Source organism: Oncorhynchus keta, chromosome 12 (assembly GCF_023373465.1).
Source record: "Oncorhynchus keta strain PuntledgeMale-10-30-2019 chromosome 12, Oket_V2, whole genome shotgun sequence".
Taxonomy (NCBI): domain Eukaryota; kingdom Metazoa; phylum Chordata; class Actinopteri; order Salmoniformes; family Salmonidae; genus Oncorhynchus; species Oncorhynchus keta.
Window position 1 is genome coordinate 45,698,197 of NC_068432.1, and position 25,910 is coordinate 45,724,106.

General features: G+C 41.9%; 1 protein-coding gene across 7 annotated transcripts in view; it reads left to right on the top strand.

Annotated features, from left to right (window-relative positions):
* The first annotated feature begins 9,566 nt into the window (after window positions 1-9,566).
* The window catches only part of LOC118391563 (E3 ubiquitin-protein ligase UHRF2-like), a 50,359-nt gene continuing 34,015 nt past the window's right edge, over window positions 9,567-25,910 (top strand). For 3 of the 7 annotated variants that reach the window (XM_052458468.1, XM_052458469.1, XM_052458467.1), the window contains exon 1: window positions 10,174-10,575. In XM_052458468.1, the coding sequence (XP_052314428.1) occupies window positions 10,423-10,575 (153 nt within the window). In that variant the 5' untranslated portion in view covers window positions 10,174-10,422. Of the gene's footprint in view, window positions 9,718-10,173; window positions 10,576-25,910 lie in introns of those variants that run through there. The other 4 variants (XM_052458471.1, XM_052458470.1, XM_052458472.1 and 1 more) reach the window with 4 other exon arrangements.

Genomic DNA, 25,910 nt, shown 5'->3' on the forward strand with positions numbered 1-25,910 from the left:
CCACTGTGACTATTAAAACCTTCCATAATCAGAAACTGTGGATAGATGGCAGCATTCACGCAAAACTGAAAGCCCGATGGCAAGATGACTGAGAATATGGCCGAATACAAACAGTGTAGTTATTCCCTTCGTAAGGCAATCAAACAGGCAAAACGTCAGTATAGAGACAAAGTGGAGTCGCAATTCAACGGCTTAGACATGAGAGGTACGTAGCGGGGTCTACAGCCAATCACGGACTACAAAAGGAAAAACAACCAAGTCACAGACACCGATGTCTTGCTTCCAGACAAGCTAAACACCTTCTTTGTCCGCTTTCAGGATAACACAGTGCCACCGACGTGGCCCACTACCAAGGACTGTGGGCTCTCGTTCTCCGTGGCTGACGTGAGTAAGACGTTTAAGCGTTAACCCTCGCAAAACTGCCGGCCCCTATACGGCATCCCTAGCTGCGTCCTCAGTGCATGCGCCTACCAGCTGGCTGGAGTGTTTACAGACATATTCAATCTCTCCCTATGCCAGTCTGCTGTCCCTACATGCTTCAAAATGTCCACCATTGTTCCTGTACCCAAGAAAGCAAAGGTAACTGAACTAACTAAATGTAGCACTCACTTCTGTCATCATTAAGTGCTTTGAGAGACTAGTCAAGGATCATATCACCTCTACCTTACTTGACACCCTAGAACCATTTAAATTTGGTTACCGCACCAATAGATGCAGATGATGCAATCGCCATCGCACTATATACTATCCCATCAGGACAAGAGCAATACCTATGTAAGAATGCTGTTAATTGACTATAGGGAATGGGGGGTACCTAGTCAGTTGTCTAACTGAATGTATTCAACTGAAATGTGTCTTCTGCATTTAACCCCTGAATCAGCTCAGAATTCAACACCATAGTACCCTCCAAGCTCATAATTTGTTTATTTTTTAAATTTATTTAACCTTTATTTAACTAGGCAAGTCAGTTAAGAATAAATTCTTATTTACAATGATGGCCTACCGTGGCCAAACCCGGACGACGCTGTGGAGAAACTGAAACGGTCCACCCACACAGACAGTATGATGAAGAAGCCGCAACATTGCCTCTTCAACCTCAGGAGGCTGAAGAAATTTGTCTTGGCACCTAAAACCCTCACAAACTTTTACAGATGCACAATTGAGAGCATCCTGTCAGGTTGTATCACCGCCTGGTACGGCAACTGCACTGCCCGCAACCACAGGGATCTCCAGAGGGCCCAATGCATCACCAGGGGCAAACTACCTGCCCTCCAGGACACCTACAGCACCCGATGTCGCAGGAAGACCAAAAAGATCATCAAGGGAACGACAACCCGAGCCACTGCCTGTTCACCCCGCTATCATCCAGAAGGCGAGGTCAGTACAGGTGCATCAAAGCTGGGACCGAGAGACTGAAAAACAGCTTCTATCTCAAGGCCATCAGACTGTTAAATAGCCATCACTAGCACATTAGAGGCTGCTACCTTATATACATAGACATTAAATCACTGGCCAATTTAATAACGGAATACTAGCCACTTTAATATTTTTATTTTGCATTACTCATCTCATATTTCTTAAACTCCTGACCATTAGCAATAAGGCTTCTGGCAGTCCACTGAACGATGACAAAACCCTTAACTCTAATTGTCATCATACTGAGACATTCCATCATTAGTATTATTAGGGAAGAGAGGTTGTTGATGGAGGAGAAGAGTGAGGGACAGATTGGGAAAGATGGCGGAAGTGGATGCTGAGTTTGAATCAAGTATCGCATCAAGCAAAGTTGGTGAAGACGAATGATCTGAATGGACAACAGTAGTATCAAAAACTGAAAGAAAATTGTCTGAAATTGGAGTGGAGGATACGTGTATTAGATATATGATAATGAATCACTTCTTGTTGGGATGCATTTGTTGAGTAAGGATGCATATGTGGGAGACCCATTTGAGGTGTCAAATTGTGAAGTATGCGCTGTGAAAAGTGGAGTCTGAAATAGTGACCAGGAATGGTCTTATTTTGATGAATGGTATTTCTGACGAACAGAGGAAGATTGCAATAAGTCTCAATAGAATCTGGACAACAGAAGTTTTGTGTTTTGAACTTCGGAGTAGAGCACCTGTCAAAGGAGTCATCTCAGGGGTGACGACAGATGTTCAGGTTGAAAACATAAAGAGAATTCCTAGAATGAAGAAAAATAAGAAAATCTGTCGGTCCTGTTGTTTTTTGATAAAGAGCAAATACCTACGCATATGAAGCTTGGTTATGTAAGATACGCTGTAGCTTTCGTCCCCAAACCATTGCAGTGTAAGAATTGTATAAGATTTGGCCATGTTTCTAATGTGTGCAGATGGACAGAGTATATTGAAGATAGGTCTGTAGAATGACGACATTGTTGCCATTGTGGTGGGGATCATGATCCCAATTTCCTGGAGTGCACTGTACGGGTAAAGGAGATTGAGGTGGCAAAAGTTAGTGCGGTCAATCAAATCTCCTATGCAAAGACGATTAAAAGAATTGAGAACAAGTGATGCTAGTGAAGATATGGTACGGGACGCATCGTAGCCTGTAGTAAATGTTTGCTGCCAGTCAAAAAAATACCATGTGTGTTAAAAAGTTGGATTTTGAGGCATTCATTGCCACAGATGTAAACTGTAAGTACAAGTTTCAAATAAGTTTAAGAAACTGGACATTATTGTGGCTATGGCAGAAAAGTTTTTGGGACTTAAGGATTTTACATCTGAAGGCTTGCAAGGTGTACTGGTGCCGGAAGACCCTCCCAGGTTCCCCTTGAGCCTGTTATTTTTTAACTGAAAAGTTGTTTGACTTTGTTTAGTTTATTTATACATTTTTTGGTAGTTTGGTGTTTTTTTTGTTGGTATTTTGTTACATTTTTTGGGATCCTGTTTCCATCCTGCACAGTAGGTGGCAGGATGCACATTACATTGTGCACTCACAAGTATACCATAGAAGAAGTATTATTATTATTATTAGTAGTAGTAGTAGTAGTCAACATATCAACAATCACGGCGACAGTAATATCTGTTACTCCTAAAAACTCTGTTGCTGCTTCCACAATGATTTTCAACTTGGCAGTTCTTTCCACAAATGCAGTCAGGTTGATAACCTTTCCAATGAAGGCCATAAATTCAATCTGATTAACTGCCAAGGTGTCCACTGAACAGGTCTCGTAACCATGTCAGGACTAGCAAAAGCAACATTTCCTACAGTAGGTCCACTTCTTCCAGTACTGTCCCTATTGTCTCCATCATTCTGCCTAACAGTTCCACCAATTTGCCTTGCAGCCTCTGCATAACAGACATTATGAGTGATTTTATATATTTGGGACTCTCTACCCTCTTTCTGCACCTGGAATTCACCAAATGCTGCACTGTGTTCCCCCCACAATTATAACAGTTAACCTTGACATTGTTCTCACATTCACCATAATCATGTCCCCTCCCCCCCACCAATTACAACAGTTAACCTTGACATTGTTCTCACATTCACAGTAACATGTCCCCCCCCACAATTATAACAGTTAACCTTGACATTGTTCTCACATTCACCATAATCACCAATTACAACAGTTAACCTTGACATTGTTCTCACATTCACAAATCATGTCCCCCCACAATTACAACAGTTAACCTTGACATTGTTCTCACATTCACAGTAACCATGTTGTTCTCCATTCACAGTAACCATGTTTCCCCCACAATTACAACAGTTAACCTTGACATTGTTCTCACATTCACAGTGACAATGTCCCCCCACAATTATAACAGTTAACCTTGACATTGTTCTCAAATTCACCATAATCATGCCCCCTCCCACAATTACAACAGTTAACCTTGACATTGTTCTCACATTCACCATAATCATGCCCCCTCCCACAATTACAACAGTTAACCTTGACATTGTTCTCACATTCACCATAATCACGCCCCCCACAATTACAACAGTTAACCTTGACATTGTTCTCACATTCACCATAATCATGTCCCCCCACAATTACATCAGTTAACCTTGACATTGTCTTCACAGGAACCATGCCCCCCTCCACACTTGGCACATCTTTTCTTTCCTTTGCACAGAGTAGCTACATGTCCCATTCTCCGGCATTTAAAACACCTTAATGGAGCTAGGACCAACTCTCTAACACTGAAAGCCAGGTAGCCCATCTGTACCTTCTTTGGCAAAACTTGCTCAAACATTAATAATACTGACAGGCTTTCACTTCTCTGCCCCTCTTTTGGCTTCAACTACTATGCCCCGGTCTACATTTTATTTTATATCATCGACAGAGTGTGGAACCCCAGAAATGACCCCGCTCAGCTTAGCCGAAGATCCAGGGACATGACGTGATTTTCTTCCCATTTTCAGAATCTTCCCTTGCTGAACATTGTCAGTACAGAATATTAACAGTCGACCATTAACCATGAACGGGGCTAATGTGATTTCACCTATCTCTTTGTTTTTGGCATTGGTTAATCGAATAGGGTATAGATGAGACCCTGTGTTCACATCAAACACGATTACAACTTTCCACTCCAACACATCATTAATATGGTTATTCACTACTTTCGTCCCCTTCATGCATTCAACACTAGAACTGCCACTGCTGTCAGCAGTGCTTTAACCTTTCACCACAGACCACCCAGGTCCTTGACTTTCATCATTCCCACCCATGCCATCATAACTATCACCCATGTCGACCCCAGTTCAGCACAGCTGTTGCTAAACCGCCTACCACAATATGAAAGGATGGATTCTATCTTGCTTCTCCACCGACCCTTGAGACCACAAACACATTTTCTCACTGTCGCTCCGTGCTTCCTCCCCACATAGAATTAGGAACTAGAATACTACTAGAATGGACATGAACCTTCTTATGATGGTATAAAGGTCAGCCATTTTGGTCGGAGTTAGTCAACCATGGTTTGCCAGTGCTGCAGTGGTAGAAAAAGTGGTCATATTTGAGTATACGTTTTAAAAAATACCTTATTAATAAAAAGTGACTCAAGTAAAAGTGAAAGTCACCCAGTCAAATACTACTTGAGTAAAATTCTAACAGTATTTGGTTTTATTTAAACTTAAGTATCAAAAGTAAAACAAATTGCAAATATATACTTAATTATCAAAAGTAAAACAAATTGCAAACATATACTTAAGTATCAAAAGTAAGAGTCTAAATCTTGTTTTTTAGTTTACGGACAACCAGGGCACACTCCAACACTCAGACATCATTTACAAACGTAGCATGAGTGTTTAGTGAATCAGAGAGATTAGAGGTAGCAGGGATAAACAGGGATGTTCTCTTGATAAGTGCGTGCACTCAACCTGGTCTCAGAGCATTTCGTATTATTCTGTACGTAAAGCCAAGACACGCCATTAAGTATGTTATGTTTGGTATGGTTACATAATACAGATGGTTACATAAGGCAAAAATGGCAGGGAGGTGGTTGGTCAGGGTGGATGGGTATGCATATAACACGAACGTCTAGCAACCCAAAGGTTGTAAGATCAAATCTCATCATGGAGAACTTAGTAACTTTTCAACTACTTACTACCTTTTATCTCCTTTGCAACTACTTAGCATATTAGCTAACCCTTCTCCTAACCCTAACTTTAACCTTTTCAGCTAATCCTACAACTAACCTTCACCCTTTCTCTATGGTCTCTATCGTCCCCTGCCCCCTCAGAGAGGATATGAACACGACAGAAATGTCTAGAGTGACAGGAAACTAGTTGTAAAACCGGAGAAAAACATTCTCAGCCTCATTGCAAAATGTGTAGAATAGCATGAGATTACCTAGAAAATGTCACATTTTCCTCTCTGCCCCATGGCAATATGTGTATAATTGCAGGAAATTTACTTTAAACAGCAACATCTTCTCTCAGCCTCCTCGAAAAATGTGTAGAATAGCATGAGATTGGCTATAAAACTGCACATATTCTCTTTGCCCCATGGCAAAATGTGTAGAATTGTAGGAAGTTAGCAGTATTTAATTATTTGGTGTTGGGGGGGGCTTGCTCAGACCTTGCGGGGGCCCCTTGAAACTACAGCGTGACACTTAGATTAATCAGTTTATATAGGTTAGTGCTAGTTGACATCTGCAGAAGGCCTACATACATGCACTACACTGCAGGTTCAGTATTCAGAGGCTCAATAACTTTTCCAAATTCAATTTCATGCAGTCTATGGTTCAACCACTAGATGTCGATAGAGACCCACAGTAGTAGTAGAGCAGAGCTCAATCAATAGGTCTTTGGTCCAATTTATTCCAGGCAGGTTCCACTTCCAGTTTTAATGATACAAGACAGGTACGTTGGCCACACCCACTAATTGCCCACACCTGATGCCAATTGTTTTATTTTAATTTTATTTAACGTTTATTTAACTAGGAAAGTCAGTTAAAAACAAATTCTTATTTACAATGACGGCCTACCCCGGTTGTTAACAGTTTAGGTACAGTATTGCATTGAGAGAGGAAGTGGTAAGAGGAAGCAAGACATGATTAATTGTTGTCCATCATATCGAGTAGGGGCTGCTTTTTTTTCTCCCGTAAAAAAAATAAATACACATCTTCCCCCAACAGATACACAGATGACGCGATCTCTATTGCATTCTACACTGCCCTCTCCCACCTGGACAAGAGGAACACACACCTATGTGAGAATGCTGTTTTGGTATTTTATTAGGATCTCCATTAGCTGTTGCAAAAGCAGCAGCTACTCTTGCTGGGGTCCACACAAAACATGACATAATACAGAACATTCATAGAAAAGAACAGTTCAAGGACAGAACTGCATCCATGTTTTCTTAAAGGCACACATAGCCTACATATCAATACATACACACAAACTATCTAGGTCAAATAGGAGAGAGGTGTTGTGCTATGAGGTATTGCTTTATCTGTTTTTTTGAAAGCAGGTTTACTGTTTATTTGAACAATATGAGTTGGAACAGAGCTTAAAGTTCCTTGGTGTCCACATCATTAAGGAATTAACATGGGCCACACACCAACACATGAAGAAGGCATGATAATGCCTCTTCCCCCTCAGGAGGCTGAAAATATTTGGCATAGGCCCTCAGATCCTCAGTTCTACAGCTGCACCATTGAGAGCATCTTGACTGGCTGCATCACCGCTTGGTATGTCAACTGCTTGGCATCTGACCGCAAGGCACTACAAAGGGTAGTGCGTACAGCCCAGTAAATCACTGGGGCCCAAGCTCCGTGCCATCCAGGTCCTCTAAACTGTACCAGACAGTGTCAGAGGAAGGCCCTAAAAATTGTCAAAGACCCCAGCCACCCTAGTCATAGACTGTTCTCTCTGCTATTGCATGCAAGCGGTACCGATGCACCAAAGCTGGCACGAACAGGACCCTGAACAGCTACTACCCTCAAGCCATAAGACTGCTAGTTAGTTAAACAAATACAGTGCATTCAGAAAGTATTCAGACCTCTTGACTTTTTCCACAATGTTACATTACAGCCTTATTCTAAAAATTGTTTTTTAAAATGTTTTATCATCTACACATAATACCTCATAAAGACAAAAAAAAGTTTATACATTTTTGTACATTTCTTCAAACATTACATTTATTCAGACCCTTTACTCAGTATTTTGTTGAAACACCTTTGGCAGAGACTACAGATTTGAGTCTTCTTGGGTTTGACACTACAAGCTTGGCAGACCTGTATTTGGGGAGTTTCTCCAATTCTTCTCTACAGATCCTCTGAAGCTCTGATAGGGATGGTGCCAGGTTTCCTCCAGACGTGACGCTTGGCATTCAGGCCAAAGTGTTCAACCTTGGTTTCATCAGACCAGAGAATCTTGTTTCTCATGGTCTGAGAGTCCTTTCTGTCTTTTTTGGCAAACTCCAAGCAGGCTGTCGTGTGCCTTTTTACTAAGTGGCAGCTTCTACCATAAAGGCCTGATTGGTGGAGTGCTGCAGAGATGGTTGTCCTTCTGGAAGGTTCTCCCATCTCCACAGAGGAACTCTGGAGCTCTGTCAGAGTGACAGTCGGGTTCTTGGTCAGCTCCCTTACCAAGGCCCTTCTCTCCCGATTACTCAATTTGGCCAGGCAGCCAGCTCTAGAAGGAGTGTTGGTGGTTCCAAAATTCTTCAATTTTAAGAATGGTGGAGGCCACTGTGTTCTTGGGGATCTTCAATGCTGCAGACATGTTTTGGTACCCTTCCTCAGATCCTGTCTCGGGAGGTCTACGGACAATTCCTTCATCCTCATGGCTTGGTTTTTGCTGTGACATGCACTGTCAACTCTGGGACCTTATAAAGTCAGGTGTGTGCCTTTCCAAATCATGTCCAATCAATTTAATTTACCACAGGTGGACTCCAATCAAGTTGTAGAAACATCTCAAGGTTGATCAATGGAAACAGGTTGCACCTGAGCTCATTGTCATGCCTCATAACAAAGAGTCTGAATACTTATGTAAACAAGGTATTTCTGTTTTTTATTTTTAATACATTTGCTAACATTTCTAAAAACCTGCTTTCACTTTGTCATTATGGGGTATTAGGGTAAGATCGAGGAGGAAAAAGTTAATTTAATCAATTTTAGATTAAGGCTGTAACGTATCAAAATGTGGAAAAGGTAAGGGGTCTGAATACTTCCCGAATGCACTGCAGATGCTGTAGTCTATTAGCCTTGCTAGTTACTGTAGCTACCTGGACTATCTGCATTGACCCCTTTTGAACAAACGTATCACACTGCTGCTACTGCTTATCTAGCCTGTTGCTTAGTCACTTCACCCATACCTATATGTATATATCTACCTCAATTACCTCGTACCCCTGCACATCGATTCTGTGCTGGTACCCTGTGTGTATAGCCAAGTTATCGTTACTCATTGTGTATTTATTTATTTAATTTTTCTCTCTGAATTGATGTTAGGGCCTGTAAGCCTTTCACTGTTGGTCTACTCCTGTACAGAAAGCATGTGAAAATTTGATTTAGACAAATATTTTTGTAGCTATATATATATATATATATATATATATACACATCTCAAGGTTGATCAATGGAAACAGGTTGATAATAATATATATATATAACTGTCTAGTTGTATTTATCAACCCAGCTCTTTACAATGCAAGTCGGTGTAGGCATTTAATATCGATGCCTTAATTTGACAATGACCACTGTGTACATTGCACATTCTAAAAAAGAGGTGAGATATACCAGAGCTTTGAGAGAAAGGAGATAGGAATCCCACTGGACAATGAATGGAGAAACGCATAACGTCCCTCCCAGCAGACTGTCGACCAATTGTGCTCACGTTGTTACTTTGTTGCTAAACTAATTGTCAGGCCATCTGTTCTAAAAGTTGAGAAACCTAACTATTTTCCTCAAGTGTGTAATGTCCCGATTCCAAAGCTATATGACATTACAGAGAACGAATGCTGTACTTCATGAAATTCTCGCTAATGTTTTATTTTTATTTTTAACTAAGGTGCGTAAAGATGGAGGAATTGAGATAAAAAAAAAATGTTTTTGGGGTGGAGGAATTCAGATATGACGTCATTGTTTTCAGCACTACCCACAGTTCTTAAACTATGGCTCCCAAATTTAACAAAATGTGCCAGTATATCAGCTCAATCTACTTTGTAGTATACTGTGCTTTGCTGATACAAAAGGATAACGGAGAGCACTGTACAATACGGCGAATTGAGAAAACAAGGCATTTTAGGTAAGTACATGAGGGTAGCCATCTTTATACACCTTAGTTATTAGCCATATTTATACACCTATGTTATTGACTCCCATTCCCTACTTGAAGGAGAGCTTTCCTTGTCCCAGAATCGCCCAGAATGCACCGTGCGGCCCATTGACGACGCATGGGCAATTTACACCATGGGCGTTAATACGATTCCAATGGAGTATCTCTGGATATACTGACATCCGTTGGCTGGTTTCCTGTATTTGCATGCCCACAAAAAAAAGGGTATTCACTCGTTACACCGTTCATAAAGTCATAAACCACGCCCATTTTTACATTTGATCTTAAAATGTAATTCTAAACCTTACCTTAATCACAATGCTAACTTTATGCTTAACCTTAAACTTAAATTAAGACCAAAAAGCAAATGTTTTGTTTTCATATTTTTTTTGCGACATATTGTCAATTTTGACTTAGTCTGCGCTATCTAGTGGAAACTACAAAAAGGGGCCCTGCGTCTTTAACGGCAAATTGTACTGAATTTTATTTCGCGAGATTTGCTTGGCGCGGTGACCCATGTGAGCGACACCTCCTGCAAGAATCATTCTCCCCTGCAGAGGAAAAGGCTATGGAGTGCTGAACGTTTTCACTGTTATTCCCTTTTCCCCCCAAGCCCCTGTATTTGTTGTGATTAGATTTCTGTAACCTTTTTGGTGGCTATCGGGCGGTGGAACGATGTGGATTCAAATTCGGACCATAGACGGAAAGGAGACACGAACCATTGAGGATCTTTCCAGGCTGACCAAAATTGAGTCTCTGAGGCTGAAAATCCAAGATATCTTCAATGTAAACCCCGGACAACAACGGTTATTCTATCGGGGCAAACAGGTAGATGTCTCACCTATGGCCATCGTAACAGTTGTTTGTTTACGTTGCAGGATTATGTGTCAGGCTGCTAACGTTGTACTTAATACCGGAGCTTCCTGTTTTGAAGGGAATTCGCCAACAGTTCTTGCGCAAGAACCAAGAGGACGCACTCTGCCAGTGATATTAATTTGCTGCTGTTGTCCCCATTCATGCTTTATCTACTGTTGGATACATTGTTGCAGCGTTTTCAGTTGGCCTATTTAAAATGCAATCGCCAACACTTGAGCCAGAGAGCTGAGAAATGGCGTATACTTCCTTGTCTTTTTTCCCCCAGATATTTAGTGTTGGGAAGGAAATGGAAAATGTCCATTCAGATCCAATTACCAATTAGATTTTTTTCTGTTTTCATTTTCGTATATTTTGGATAGGTGGGCATATATTATATAATTACCCCGTAATAGTCTTATGTTGAAAACGCGGCGGAATCATGTTTGCAAAAACATCTGGGATCTTTACTAATGTTTCATTGCCTTTCATATTCATGCGGCATGTGATTGTATGATGCATTTGTTTACGCTTCGGATGCGTTGCTCCACGTGCATTGCCATCCAGTGAAGTGCAGTGTTTACACCCGCGCGCTACTGGTTTGACACCCTCGACGTCACTGCATAGTGAACACGGTGGTTAGGCTTTCTAGTGAAATATGCTACGGTCAGAGTGATCTAAGCATGATTACTTTGTTTCCCCCATATTCTGCATGTACATGTAAATCTTAAATACTTAGTGATATATTGAATACTGTCTTTCAAATTTAGTATGAGTTAGATAAGAGGTTCTGCTGGACAATTACTCCTGGGGATTCTAGACAATTTTCTTTAAAAATATAACCTTTATTTAACTAGGCAAGTCGGTCAAGAACAAATTCTTATTTACTATGATTGCCTAACTGTGGGGCAGAACGACAGATTTTTACCTTGTCAGCTTGGGGATTCGATCTAGCAACCTTTCGGTTACTGGCCCAACGCTCTTAACCACTGCTCTAACCATTAGGCTACCTGTAGTTCTAGACAGTACTCCTGGGGATTCTAGACAGTACTCCTGGGGATTCTAGACAGTACTCCTGGGGATTCTAGACAGTACTCCTGGGGATTCTAGACAGTACTCCTGGGGATTCTAGACAGTACTCCTGGGGATTCTAGACAGTACTCCTGGGGATTCTAGAAGCTGAAGTGGATTGACACATTTTTTCTCATTAACGTTACCTCTTTTACAATAGGACATTGATCAGTCAGTGCAACATTGTATTTTCTGAGACTTCACATCATGCCTTGTCATAATTTCAGTGTTTGTGAAGGTCATTTATTTAGGGCTCTGTTTACAATGTAGTAATAATGATTGGCTGCTTGAGTGTTGTCAGAATAGGTGACACCCACCTACAACCACCTTGGGGCGGCAGCGTAGCCTAGTGGTTAGAGCGTTGGACTAGTAACCGGAAGGTTGCGAGTTCAAACCCCCGAGCTGACAAGGTACTTTCGTTCTGCCCCTGAACAGGCAGTTAACCCACATTGGGTTAACGCCGTCATTGAAAATAAGAATATGTTCTTAACTGACTTGCCTGGTTAAATAAAGGTAAAATGAAAAAAAAAAAAATTAAATGACTCAAAATGCAGGCAGTTAAGAAAAACACTGGCACTGGCAATACGGTTGGAGACATCCTGTTCAGTCCTACTGCCCATGTAATGGCCATTAAGTCCTCTCCTGTGTGTGTCAAACCACATTGTATTTGTCACATGCTTTGTGAACAACAGGTGTAGACTAACAGCGAAATGCGTACTTCCCAACAATGCAGAGAGAAATAATCTAAAAATAATAACACAAGGAATAAATGCAGAATGAGTAATAACTTGGCTTTATACACGGGGTACCAGTACCGAGTTGATGTGCAGGGTTATGAGGTAATTGTGGTAGATATGTACATATATATAGAGGTAAAGTGACTAGGCAACAGGATAGCGAGTCAAGAATTAGTGCAAAAAGGATCAATAGTTAACCAAATAGCTACCCGGACTAACTATTTAGCTTGGGGGTAGAGGGAGAGAGAGAGAGTGTGTGTGTGAGACACCCACTTCATAATTGGCGGTAATCTGAGTAATCAGATGTAGAATGCTGGGAGGAGGAGGCTGTAGTCAGGCAGTTAATCGTCTGAGCGCTATGTCCCTGTATGTCCCTGTATGTCCCTGTATGTCCCTGTATGTCCCTGTATGTCCCTGTGTGTCCCTGTGTGTCCCTGTGTGCTTCTCAAATGGCACCCTGTTTCTTATGTAGTACATCACATTTATCACAACCCGTATGCACTAGGTAGAGAATAAGGAGCCATTTGGGACACTACATGCGTGGGGAATAATTAAAGTTGGAATAATGACTCGACAGGCACCCCGTAAAGAAAATACTGCTTTTCTATTATCAGATAATACACTTTAATCACACCATTTTATTCTAGTTATTTGATTTACCATAGAAATGACTTCCTTTTTGAAGGCCAGTTAGCCATCCTTAAATCCTAGGCCCCACTTCTACATTTCATCTGTAAATAAATCAACAAAAGCAGAATCGTGTCTGGCATTGAAAATAAATAGGTTGATTTTGTCTTCTTCTTATTATTACATGAAGTTTAAATGTTTTTTGTCTCTGCACATGCATGCTTGGGGAGGGATTCCATTCCTGCGGAAGTCGTTTGTTGCTGTATAATGTTTTACAGCATGAGGTGTCGGCCATTTTGCCTTTTTTGAATGAGGAATCCCTCCATGTGTTTGTCTGTGTAGAGGAAACATGGGACGTAGCCACACCAAGCCTACTTTTTTTTGTGGAGAGTAAGCGACTAATTAATTGTTTTATTTTACCTTTATTTAACTAGGCAAGTCAGTTAGGAACAAATTGTTATTTTCAATAACGGCCTAGGAACAGTGCGTTAACTGCCTGTTCAGGGGCAGAACGGCAGATTTGTACCTTGTCAGCTCGGGGGTTTGAACTTCCAACCTTCCGGTTACTAGTCCAACACTCTAACCAGGTTCCATTTTATAAAGTGAATTTAAACAACAAAAGACTTGCACTTGGTTAGCTTTGACACGGGTGTTCAGTTGACAGCCCACATATGTTTCATCACAGTGTGATTTATGCATGGCTGTCTGTTTTCTAAGGAAACAATATGGGTTTCTCTTCATGCATTTCCATACAGAGTGTTGAATTTTCCCACTATCCTTTTATTTAATACATAATGTGTCATTTAGCAGATGCTTTTATCCAACACGACATAGTCATGCGTGCATACATTTTCTGATGTAGAGGTGCTCCCGGGAATCGAACCCACTATCCTGGCGTTGCAAGCACTATGTTCTACCAAATGAGCTTCAGAGGACCACAATATGTGCTAGGCTATGGTTATGAGGCTTATTATACAAGAAGACCCTTGGGTTTCAGTGCTGATTTTGTGGAGTACTGTTGTACTGTAGTATAGTTGTACTGTAGTGAAGGTCTGGTAGTACAGTAATGTACTGTAGTAAAGTTGTAGTGTAGGTCTACTAGGACAGTAATGTAAAGTAGTGTAGGTCTAGTAGTATAGTTGTATAGTTGTAGTACAGTAATGTACTGTAGGAAAGTTGTACTGTAATACTGTAGTATGGTACTGTAATACTGTAGTGTGGTACAGTAATGTACTGTAGTAAAGTTGTACTGTAATAGTGTAGTATAGTAATGTACTTTTATTTCCTTTGCCTCGTAGGAAAACAGGCAGGGTGGGTGGGGGATTTCCACGTGTGAAGAAATGTGAAGAATGAGCCACTCTCAGTACCAACTACCGAAACACTGTTAGAATATGCTGCCGGAGGAGACCCGTTCAACTAATTCATAATCAAAATGGCGTCGTTTCAGACCTAGTTCAATGCATTGACTGACTCTGTCCTTGTGTTTGAAGATGGTCCATTTTACAGAGCCACAGTGGTCTTGTAAGTCTGTGGTAAAGGTACCTTTTCTAGTCTTTATAGTACCTGCCTAACAGTCACTCACTTTCCCTTACATTGGAATACAGTCACCATTGCCATTCTCTTTCAGATCAGAACATGCCGTCTCATCACACTCAAGGCTTGTGATTGGCTGGTTTTGAATTATGCTCCCTGTCTATTGGCGAGTGAGTGTTGCTCAGAGTGTTTGAAGGTCAGGCAGTAGTATTTCACTGTTCGAGTTGTAATGACCTTTCGGTGCCAAAAAAAACCACTCGTACGTCTGGAATGTTATAAATGCTCCCAAATGCGAGAAAATACCGATCAACTGTTTTTCATAAACACAAATACACACACAATGTTTTCAACACGACAGACACATTTTCTCTGTTGGAAAACCCAGGGCGTTCGTTCAGTTATCTTGGTACTGCTCAGAGGCATTGAGGGCTTTGTAAGAACCGGTTCCATCGTTGTCCAGGGTTTCGGGGGACAGGGATAAGAGTGAGCTGCAGTCATCCATGCGTACAGGCACGCCCAGTTTAGGGCTGGGCTGGCTGAAGGTTTGAAGCCTGTCGTCTGACAGGGCTGAGGGCACTTAAAACCATTTACATAGTGCTTCTTGCCTGCAGTGGAGGCAGTGTTAATAACCTGATGAAAGTTGGTGTCCTTTATGAGTTAAGGAACAGTGTGCCATTTTAAGAAGCGACAGTTGAGGTAGATCAATGTAGTCCATGGTCATGTTTGTAAGGGCACACTGCAATAAGACGGTTTCAAAGCATTTTGTAACAGAAAACAATAATGAGCATTAGATAGTCCCTCTCCTTTTTCTTCCATTTCGTGCCTACTGAACACAACCCAGTATTCTGTGAATCCTGTAGGTCAAAGGTCAGAGTAATTGTTACATTGTATGAATTGGTGTGGGTTTTCTGAGAGAGGTGAAAAATGGGAGTAGGAGGGAATCAATCCAAAGCTTTAGGGGTTTTATTGTGCCTATTTTTCCTGCCGTCCTGCCATAGAGAACACCTTACAGACACTATGCTTAAGGACAATAAATCAATTGGACGTTGGTAACCACAAACCTACCTCTGGCTTATATAATAAACACAATAACATTCAAGTCTTTAAAAAAAAATGTTACATGGAAATATTCTAGTTTAGTCCAAGTTTAGCCATTTCTATGTTCAAATACCCTGCACGTGGATTTAGATTTGAGGATTTTCAGTTGTCACAGTATTCGCACGGTCCAGTCTAGTTCTTTTGTTGGTGGCTCCATCAGCAGCGGTGCTATGTTGAAGCCTGTGTGTTCTTAATTTGAATAGCAGCTAGCTACAGAAACTGTGCCGCGGCTGTTGGTAATGCAAGGTAATTGGGAGCACTTTCCTTCTCACTGTACCAGACCGGTTTGTCAAAAATGCAGGGTCCTGCTTTACAAACACAACGGCTAGGAAGAAACGAGGTTTGGCGGGTGGGGGGGGGCAAGCCGCACCGAGCCAAATCAAGTCGACTTCTTTTTGTCCATGTATTTACTAGAGCTAAAGAACGGAATCTATTTGAGGAACACATGACTGTGTTCTGTATAGATGACTAAATACTGCAGAGTTTGGGTACACTCTAGATGTCCAGTTCCATGTCAGTGTTTTGGGCTGCTTGGGGCCGGGGTGTTCGCTCTTGATAAGGAACGTGACCTTGTTTTTTTCCCCTATTGCTCCCCTCTTTAGCAGTCTAGCGGGCGGTAGACGAGGGGTGGGTTGGGCGGCGGGATGGGCTGTGGGGGATGGGGTACGGAGTAGGAGCACTGTGTGTGTGTGTTGGGCGTTTTCTAACTTATCCCAGAATTACTTTCTCCCTGCCAGGCTGACTGTGGCTCTCTAGTCTCTCACCACTGACTCTATAGACTAGTCTCTCACCACCCCACTGACTCTATAGACTAGTCTCTCACCACCCCACTGACTCTATAGACTAGTCTCTCACCACCCCACTGACTCTATAGACTAGTCTCTCACCACCCCACTGACTCTATAGACTAGTCTCTCACCACTGACTCTATAGACTAGTCTCTCACCACCCCACTGACTCTATAGACTAGTCTCTCACCACCCCACTGACTCTATAGACTAGTCTCTCACCACCCCACGGACTCTATAGACTAGTCTCTCACCACCCCACTGACTCTATAGACTAGTCTCTCACCACCCCACTGACTCTATAGACTAGTCTCTCACCACCCCACTGACTCTATAGACTAGTCTCTCACCACCCCACTGACTCTATAGACTAGTCTCTCACCACCCCACTGACTCTATAGACTAGTCTCTCACCACCCCACTGACTCTATAGACTAGTCTCTCACCACCCCACTGACTCTATAGACTAGTCTCTCACCACCCCACTGACTCTATAGACTAGTCTCTCACCACCCCACTGACTCTATAGACTAGTCTCTCATCACCCCCCACTGACTCTATAGACTAGTCTCTCACCACCCCACTGACTCTATAGACTAGTCTCTCACCACCCCACTGACTCTATAGACTAGTCTCTCATCACCGCCCCACTGACTCTATAGACTAGTCTCTCACCACACCACTGACTCTATAGACTAGTCTCTCACCACCCCACTGACTCTATAGACTAGTCTCTCACCACCCCACTGACTCTATAGACTAGTCTCTCACCACCCCACTGACTCTATAGACTAGTCTCTCACCACCCCACTGACTCTATAGACTAGTCTCTCACCACCCCACTGACTCTATAGACTAGTCTCTCACCACCCCACTGACTCTATAGACTAGTCTCTCACCACCCCACTGACTCTATAGACTAGTCTCTCACCACCCCACTGACTCTATAGACTAGTCTCTCACCACCCCACTGACTCTATAGACTAGTCTCTCATCACCGCCCCACTGACTCTATAGACTAGTCTCTCACCACCCCACTGACTCTATAGACTAGTCTCTCATCACCACCCCACTGACTCTATAGACTAGTCTCTCATCACCGCCCCACTGACTCTATAGACTAGTCTCTCATCACCGCCCCACTGACTCTATAGACTAGTCTCTCACCACCCCACTGACTCTATAGACTAGTCTCTCACCACCCCACTGACTCTATAGACTAGTCTCTCACCACCCCACTGACTCTATAGACTAGTCTCTCACCACCCCACTGACTCTATAGACTAGTCTCTCACCACCCCACTGACTCTATAGACTAGTCTCTCACCACCCCACTGACTCTATAGACTAGTCTCTCACCACCCCACTGACTCTATAGACTAGTCTCTCACCACTGACTCTATAGACTAGTCTCTCACCACCCCACTGACTCTATAGACTAGTCTCTCACCACCCCACTGACTCTATAGACTAGTCTCTCACCACCCCACTGACTCTATAGACTAGTCTCTCACCACCCCACTGACTCTATAGACTAGTCTCTCACCACCCCACTGACTCTATAGACTAGTCTCTCACCACCCCACTGACTCTATAGACTAGTCTCTCACCACCCCACTGACTCTATAGACTAGTCTCTCACCACCCCACTGACTCTATAGACTAGTCTCTCACCACCCCACTGACTCTATAGACTAGTCTCTCACCACCCCACTGACTCTATAGACTAGTCTCTCACCACACCACTGACTCTATAGACTAGTCTCTCACCACCCCACTGACTCTATAGACTAGTCTCTCACCACTGACTCTATAGACTAGTCTCTCACCACCCCACTGACTCTATAGACTAGTCTCTCACCACCCCACTGACTCTATAGACTAGTCTCTCACCACCCCCCACTGACTCTATAGACTAGTCTCTCACCACCCCACTGACTCTATAGACTAGTCTCTCACCACCCCCCACTGACTCTATAGACTAGTCTCTCACCACCCCCACTGACTCTATAGACTAGTCTCTCACCACCCCACTGACTCTATAGACTAGTCTCTCATCACCACCCCACTGACTCTATAGACTAGTCTCTCACCACCCCACTGACTCTATAGACTAGTCTCTCACCCACCCCACTGACTCTATAGACTAGTCTCTCACCACTGACTCTATAGACTAGTCTCTCATCACCGCCCCACTGACTCTATAGACTAGTCTCTCACCACCCCACTGACTCTATAGACTAGTCTCTCACCACCCACTGACTCTATAGACTAGTCTCTCACCACCCCACTGACTCTATAGACTAGTCTCTCATCACCACCACTGACTCTATAGACTAGTCTCTCATCACACCACTGACTCTATAGACTAGTCTCTCACCCACCCCACTGACTCTATAGACTAGTCTCTCATCACCACCCCACTGACTCTATAGACTAGTCTCTCATCACACCACTGACTCTATAGACTAGTCTCTCACCACACCACTGACTCTATAGACTAGTCTCTCACCACCCCACTGACTCTATAGACTAGTCTCTCACCACCCCACTGACTCTATAGACTAGTCTCTCATCACCGCCCCACTGACTCTATAGACTAGTCTCTCACCACCCCACTGACTCTATAGACTAGTCTCTCACCACCCCACTGACTCTATAGACTAGTCTCTCACACCGCCCCACTGACTCTATAGACTAGTCTCTCACCACCCCACTGACTCTATAGACTAGTCTCTCATCACCGCCCCACTGACTCTATAGACTAGTCTCTCATCACCGCCCCACTGACTCTATAGACTAGTCTCTCACCACCCCACTGACTCTATAGACTAGTCTCTCACCACACCACTGACTCTATAGACTAGTCTCTCACCACCCCACTGACTCTATAGACTAGTCTCTCACCACCCCACTGACTCTATAGACTAGTCTCTCACCACCCCACTGACTCTATAGACTAGTCTCTCACCACACCACTGACTCTATAGACTAGTCTCTCACCTCCCCACTAATTGGTATGGTTTTGCACCTTTGTTGCGTTAGGGAAATTAATCGTCACACATACAGCCCTGACTCACTTATAAAATACACACACACACTCAGCTGTGCGTACACACAAAACAAGTGCATTTTGGAATCACAGTGCATTTTAGAAGCACAGTTCATATACTGATGCTTTGATAGGTTCCATGGCACCTACTCACAAGCACCTTCCCCAATTCTGGTTGATCCCAGGTGGTCCAATTCACTTAATTGGCAGAAGCACAAAAGTACCATGAAATAATATATGGTAATATGGTAATAATATAAATATTCTGTCATTTTAATTCCATAGTACTTTTTTTTCTCTGTTGTGTTTTAAAATCATTGTGAGATGCCAAGTCATATCTGTCAGCCAAGATAGAATCTAATGGACTTTTATTTTTACTTTATTTATTTTTTTACCCTTTTTCTCCCCAATTTCGTGGTATCCAATTGTTTTGATAGCTACTATCTTGTCTCTTCGCTACAACACCCGTACGGGCTCGGGAGAGACGAAGGTTGAAAGTCATGCGTCCTCTGATACACAACCCAACCAAGCCGCACTGCTTCTTAACACAGCGCGCATCCAACCCGGAAGCCAGCCACACCAATGTGCCACCAATGTGGTTAGCGTGCACTGCGCTATTAGGTCCAGCAATTGCCTATTCAAACACTAAAGGAGACGTTCAATAATGACCTATTCAAAATAGGTTGTCCCAACCTTGCCAATGCGTAAGCAAAGCATGTCCTATGCAGTTTTTAGTCACTGTCTGAGTGCTGTGCTTGTAATGATTGGAAATGAGCTTTTCAAAGAACGTTTGGCTGACTTGTCACCTTGGATAAGATAAACACAGAAAGTAGTTTGACTGGGGAGAGGTGGTAATTGTGATCAATAACCAAATAATAATAATAATGAGAATACACACTAGGGTCGTCCCTGACAACAACAAAAAATCTTGGTTGACCGAAAGCAGTCTGTTCTTCCAACCAATCAAATTTTTTAAACTTGTATTTTTCACACACAGTTGAAGTCAGAAGGTTACATACACTTAGGTTGGAGTCATTAAAAGTCATTTTTCAACCACTCTACAAATTTCTTGTTAACAAACTATAGTTTTGGAAAGTCAATAAAGACATCTACTTTGTGCATGACACAAGTAATTTTTCCAATAATTGTTTACAGACAGATTATTTCACTTATAATTCAATGTAATACAATTCCAGTGGGTCAGTTTACAACAAACACTAAGTTGACTGTGCCTTTAAACAACTTGGAAAATTCCAGAAAATGATGTCATGGCTTTAGAAGCTTCTGATAGGCTAATTGAAATCATTTGAGTCAATTGGAGATGTACCTGTGGATGTATTTCAAGGCCTATCTTCAGACTCCGTGCATCTTTGCTTGAAATCATGGGAACATCAAAAGAAATCAGCAGCTTCATCCTTGGGAGAAATTTCCAGAAGGCTGAAGGTACCACACTCATCTGTACAAATAATAGTACGCAAGTATAAACCCCATGGGACCACGCAGCCATCATACCGCTCAGGAAGGAGACATATTCTGTCTCCTAGAGATGAATGTACTTTGGTGCAAGAAGTGCAAATCCATCCCAGAACAACAGCAAAGGACCATAGTAAAACGAGTCCTATATCGACATAACCTGAAAGGCTGCTCAGCAAGGATGAAGCCACTACTCCAAAACCACCATAAAAAATCCAGACTATGGTTTGCAACTGCACATACGAACAAAGATCATACTTTTTGGAGAAATGTCCTTGGTCAGATGAAAAAAAAAAAATAGAAATGTTTGGCCATAATGACCATCATTATGTTTGGAGGATAAAGGCGGAGGCTTGCAAGCCGAAGAACAACATCCCAACTGTAAAGCACGGGGGTGGCAGCATCATGTTGTGGGGGTGCTTTGCTGCAGGAGGGACTGGTGTACTTCACAAAGTAGATGGCATCATAAGGTAGGAAAATTATGTGGATATATTAAAGCAACATCTCAAGACATCAGTCAGGAAGATAAAGCTTGGTCGCAAATGGGTCTTCCAAATGGAAAATGACCCCAAACATACTTCCAAAGTTGTGGCAAAATAAGGACAACAAAGTCAAGGTATCGAAGTGGCCATCACAAAGCCCTGACCTCAATCCCATAGAAAATGTGTGGGCAGAACTGAAAAATCGTGTACAAGCAAGGAGGCCTACAAACCCGACTGTTACACCAGCTCTGTCAGGAGGAATGGGCCACAATTCACCCAACTTATTGTGGAAGGCTACCTGAAATGTTTGATCCAAGTTAAACTATATTAAAGGCAATGCTACCAAATACTAATTGAGTGTATGTAAACGTTTGACCCACTGGGAATGTGATGAAAGAAATAAAGCTGAAATAAATGATTCTCTCTACTATTATTGACATTTCACATTCTTACAATAAAGTGGTGATCCTAACTGACCTAAGACAGGGAATGTTTATTGGGATTAAAAACGTAGTTTAAATGTAATTAGCTAAGGTGTATGTAAACTTCCGACTTCAAGTGTATATATATATATATATATATATATATATATATATATATCTATGTCTCTGTGTTTTAATAAAATCATCCATATGCATTGAGCTTGTCTGATACTTTAAGCTTACTGTTTGATGAAATAAGACAGAAATGACTCGGGAGCCAGAGCTCTAGATGACCAGGGAAGGAAATATATCCCCAAGTTGCTGGTAATAAATAAATAAACGAGTCGTCATCAACCCTTCTCATGTGGAATGCCGATATATCTTACCATTTCTACTGATCTGCGTGACAGTTCTGGTTTTCATTTACACATTTTTGCCGAACAGTTTTCATTTATGATAACTTTTTCATATCTCAAAATCAATGTCATGTGGTTAATCACAATGCTATCTAAATGAAAAAATGACATACTAAAAAAGTAATTTCTATTGCCATTTATGTAAAAATAGCCTACACAAAGCCAACAAATAAAAACATTGCAGCCTGCAGGTAGAAAACATCCTGATTTTAATTCACATTGGCTACACATGGCCTGTCTGCAACCAACTTTAAACATTGTATCAACTATTAACTTGGGTCCAGCTGAAGCTTGAGCTAGCTAACTTGCAACATTGTTTAAAATACTTTGGGCCCTCAGTTTCCTGCCCAGTGAGCTCGGGACGTACACAGCTGTAGGGTATTTACGCAATGGATAAGAAGCAGTGCTTGACTTTGGCAGAAGCTCGCCGGAGAGGAGTGCCGACACCTCAAATGTTCTACTGCTTGAGCTCCTGTTCCTCTTTATAGAATATTAGCTCAAAAGTATTGAGGAGCTCCTGCACCTAAATATAAACAGTACTAGCACCCAAAATGAGTACCAGAACGTATTTCAGTTCAAGTCAAGCACTGATGAGAAGAAATCAGGTAGGCCTATTTTATGACTTTTCCACTGAATCAGAGCATAGCATTTTTCCCCTTCACTCTGAGTTGTTATCGAACGGGAGAGAGCTGGAAAGATTTTTCTAATACATTGATGAACTCAATGGAACTCAATGGATGTTAAAACCGACTTTGTTTGCTGTTTGAGGTGAAGAAAACATGACTTTGAGAATCTCCACAGCTCATTAGTGGTTGTGCGTTAAGCCAATCAGAAATTCTATCAGACGTCCCCAAATGGCCACATTAATACACCTACATTTGCATGCAGGCCATGTTAGCCTAGAGGGCTATTTCTATGCGTATTCATGCTTACTCAGCATTGACAGGAGCGCTTCAAACAAAAGACTATGACTAAATTGACAACTCTTAAATATAATGAAATAAACCAAAACTTGTTTCTCACAAGTGTCGCAGCATAGGTTGTGGGTTCTGCAAACAATGTGTCCACTCTGACAATGAGAACGGCAAAAGACTGGAATAATATGTTGAAAGCATTAACATAAATTACCATAACAAAACAAACATTGTAGATTAGGAATTAACGGTAAATGTACTACTGGTGATGTATGTAAAGGGGAATTGATAGACGCTAACAATCAAATGCAAACAATTCACACAAAGTTATGAAACAATGACTGTGCACAAATTGGCAGAAGAGAGCACATTCTAGAGAAGTGCATTGTGCATCTGGGTACTGCATGGTTAATCTGATGTCTGCATTGGCCGTGTAGCATTTATGGTGATAAGCCTCAGCAGAAATCAGGGCATTCATACTTCTTGTGCTTTGCTGAGCAGTGCAAAGCTGTGGTGAAGGAAATTGTCAAGGAAGTGAGTTTTTGTGCTTTCTACAGGATGCACCGCCCCCACCTACAGTCAACCAATCATGTCAATGCAGAGCCATACAGAGCCCTCCACACTGTTGTAACAGTTGGGAGGAGCATGGCGATGCAGTATGGAGCTCGATTTGGTCTCTGGAGGCTCCGCAATTGCGTCCCACCCTCCATATGGAGCCTCCGACCACATTTTCAGATACATTGGCTCTGTCTAGGCTTCTGCAATGGATTAGTTCACTGAGATGGGTGCATATATGTAGATGTTTTTGTCATTTAGAAATGTCCTTGTTCTTGACAGAAAAGCCCCCCTGTTAAAATAACATCAAATTGATCAGAAATGCAGTGTAGACATTGTTAATGTTCTAAATTACTATTGTAGCTGGAAATTGCTGATTTTTAATGGAAGCCCAGCATCCTGGAGTCTCCTCTTAACTGTTGACTTTGAGACGGGTGTTTTGCGGGTACTATTTAATGAAGCTGCCAGTTGAGGACTTGCGAGGCGTCTGTTTCTCAAACTAGATACTTTAAAGTTCTTGTCCTCTTGCTCAGTTGTGCACCGGGGCCTCCCACTCCTTTCTATTCTGATTAGAGCCAGTTTGCACTGTTCTGTGAAGGGAGTCGTACACAGTGTTGTACGAGATCTTCAGTTTCTTGGCAATTTCTCGCATGGAATAGCCTTGGTTCTGAGAAAAGGACTGATGAGTTTCAGGAGAAACGTCTTTGTTTCTGGCCATTTTGAGCCTGTAATCGAACCCACAAATGCTGATGCTCCAGACACTCAATGAGTCTAAGAAGGCCAGTTTTATTGCAACAACAGTTTTCAGCTGTGCTAACATAATTGCAAAAGGGTTTTCTAATGATCAATTTGCCTTTTAAAATGATTAACTTGGATTAGCTAACACAACGTGCCATTGGAACACAGGAGTGATGGTTGCTGATAATGGGCCTCTGTTCGCCTATGTAGATATTCCATAAAAAAATCTGCCGTTTCCAGCTACAATACATTTACAACATTAGCCATGTCTACTCTGTATTTCTGATCTATTTGATGTTATCTTAATGGGAAAAAATGTTGCTTTTCTTTCAAAAACAAGGACATTTCTAAGTGACCCCAAACCTTTGAACAGTAGTGTGTCTGTGTGTCTAAAGTTTTAGAACACCTACTCATTCCAGGATTTCTTTATTTTGGCTATTTTCTAAATTGTAAATAATGGTGAAGACATCAAAACTATGAAGTAACACATATGGAATCATATAGTAACCAAAAAATGTTAAAGAAATCCAAATATATTTGAGATTCTTCAAATAGCCACTCTTTGCCTTGATGACAGCTTTGTACACTCTTGGAATTCTCTCAACCAGCTTCACCTGGAATGCTTTTCTAACAGTCTTGAAGGAGTTCCCACATATATGCCGAGCACTTGTTGGCTTCTCTTCCTTCACTCTGTGGTCCAACTCATCCCAAGCCATCTAAAAACAATTTTGGGACTCAATGAAAACAACAGTGGCTGTAATAATTTATACTGCATGATCTTATTTTATTATTCACATAAGGATATATCAAGTTATTATTATTACCCCTTTATACACCAAGAGTGACATTTTGCAAAAGCAAATGGCAGTGAGCCAACCAACCATAACATTTCAAATAGACCGGATGTATGGCATATTATCCAATCGGCCAAAAATGTCACCATCTCTTGAACATTTCTAAACACCAAATTTGTAAGAACATTTACAGTGCAGTCGGGAAGTATTCAGACGCTTTGCCTTTTTCCACATTTTGTTGCGTTACAGGATTATTCTCACATTGATGAGGGGGGAAACAATTTAATCACTCTACACACAATACCCCATAATGACAAACCAATAACAGGTTTTTAGAAATGTTTTACAAATTTGTAAAAAAATGTATTTTTAAAAGTATTCAGACTCAGTGATTACAGCCTTATGAGCTTGGCACACCTGTATTTGGGGAATTTCTCCCATTCTTCTCTGCAGATCCTCTCAAGCTCTGTCAGGTTGGATGGGGAGCGTCACTGCACAGTTATTTTCAGGTCTCTTCAGAGATGTTCGATCGGGTTCAAGTCTGGGCTCCGGCTGGGCCACTCAAGGACATTCGGAGACTTGTCCCTAAGCCACTCCTGCTTTGTCTTGGC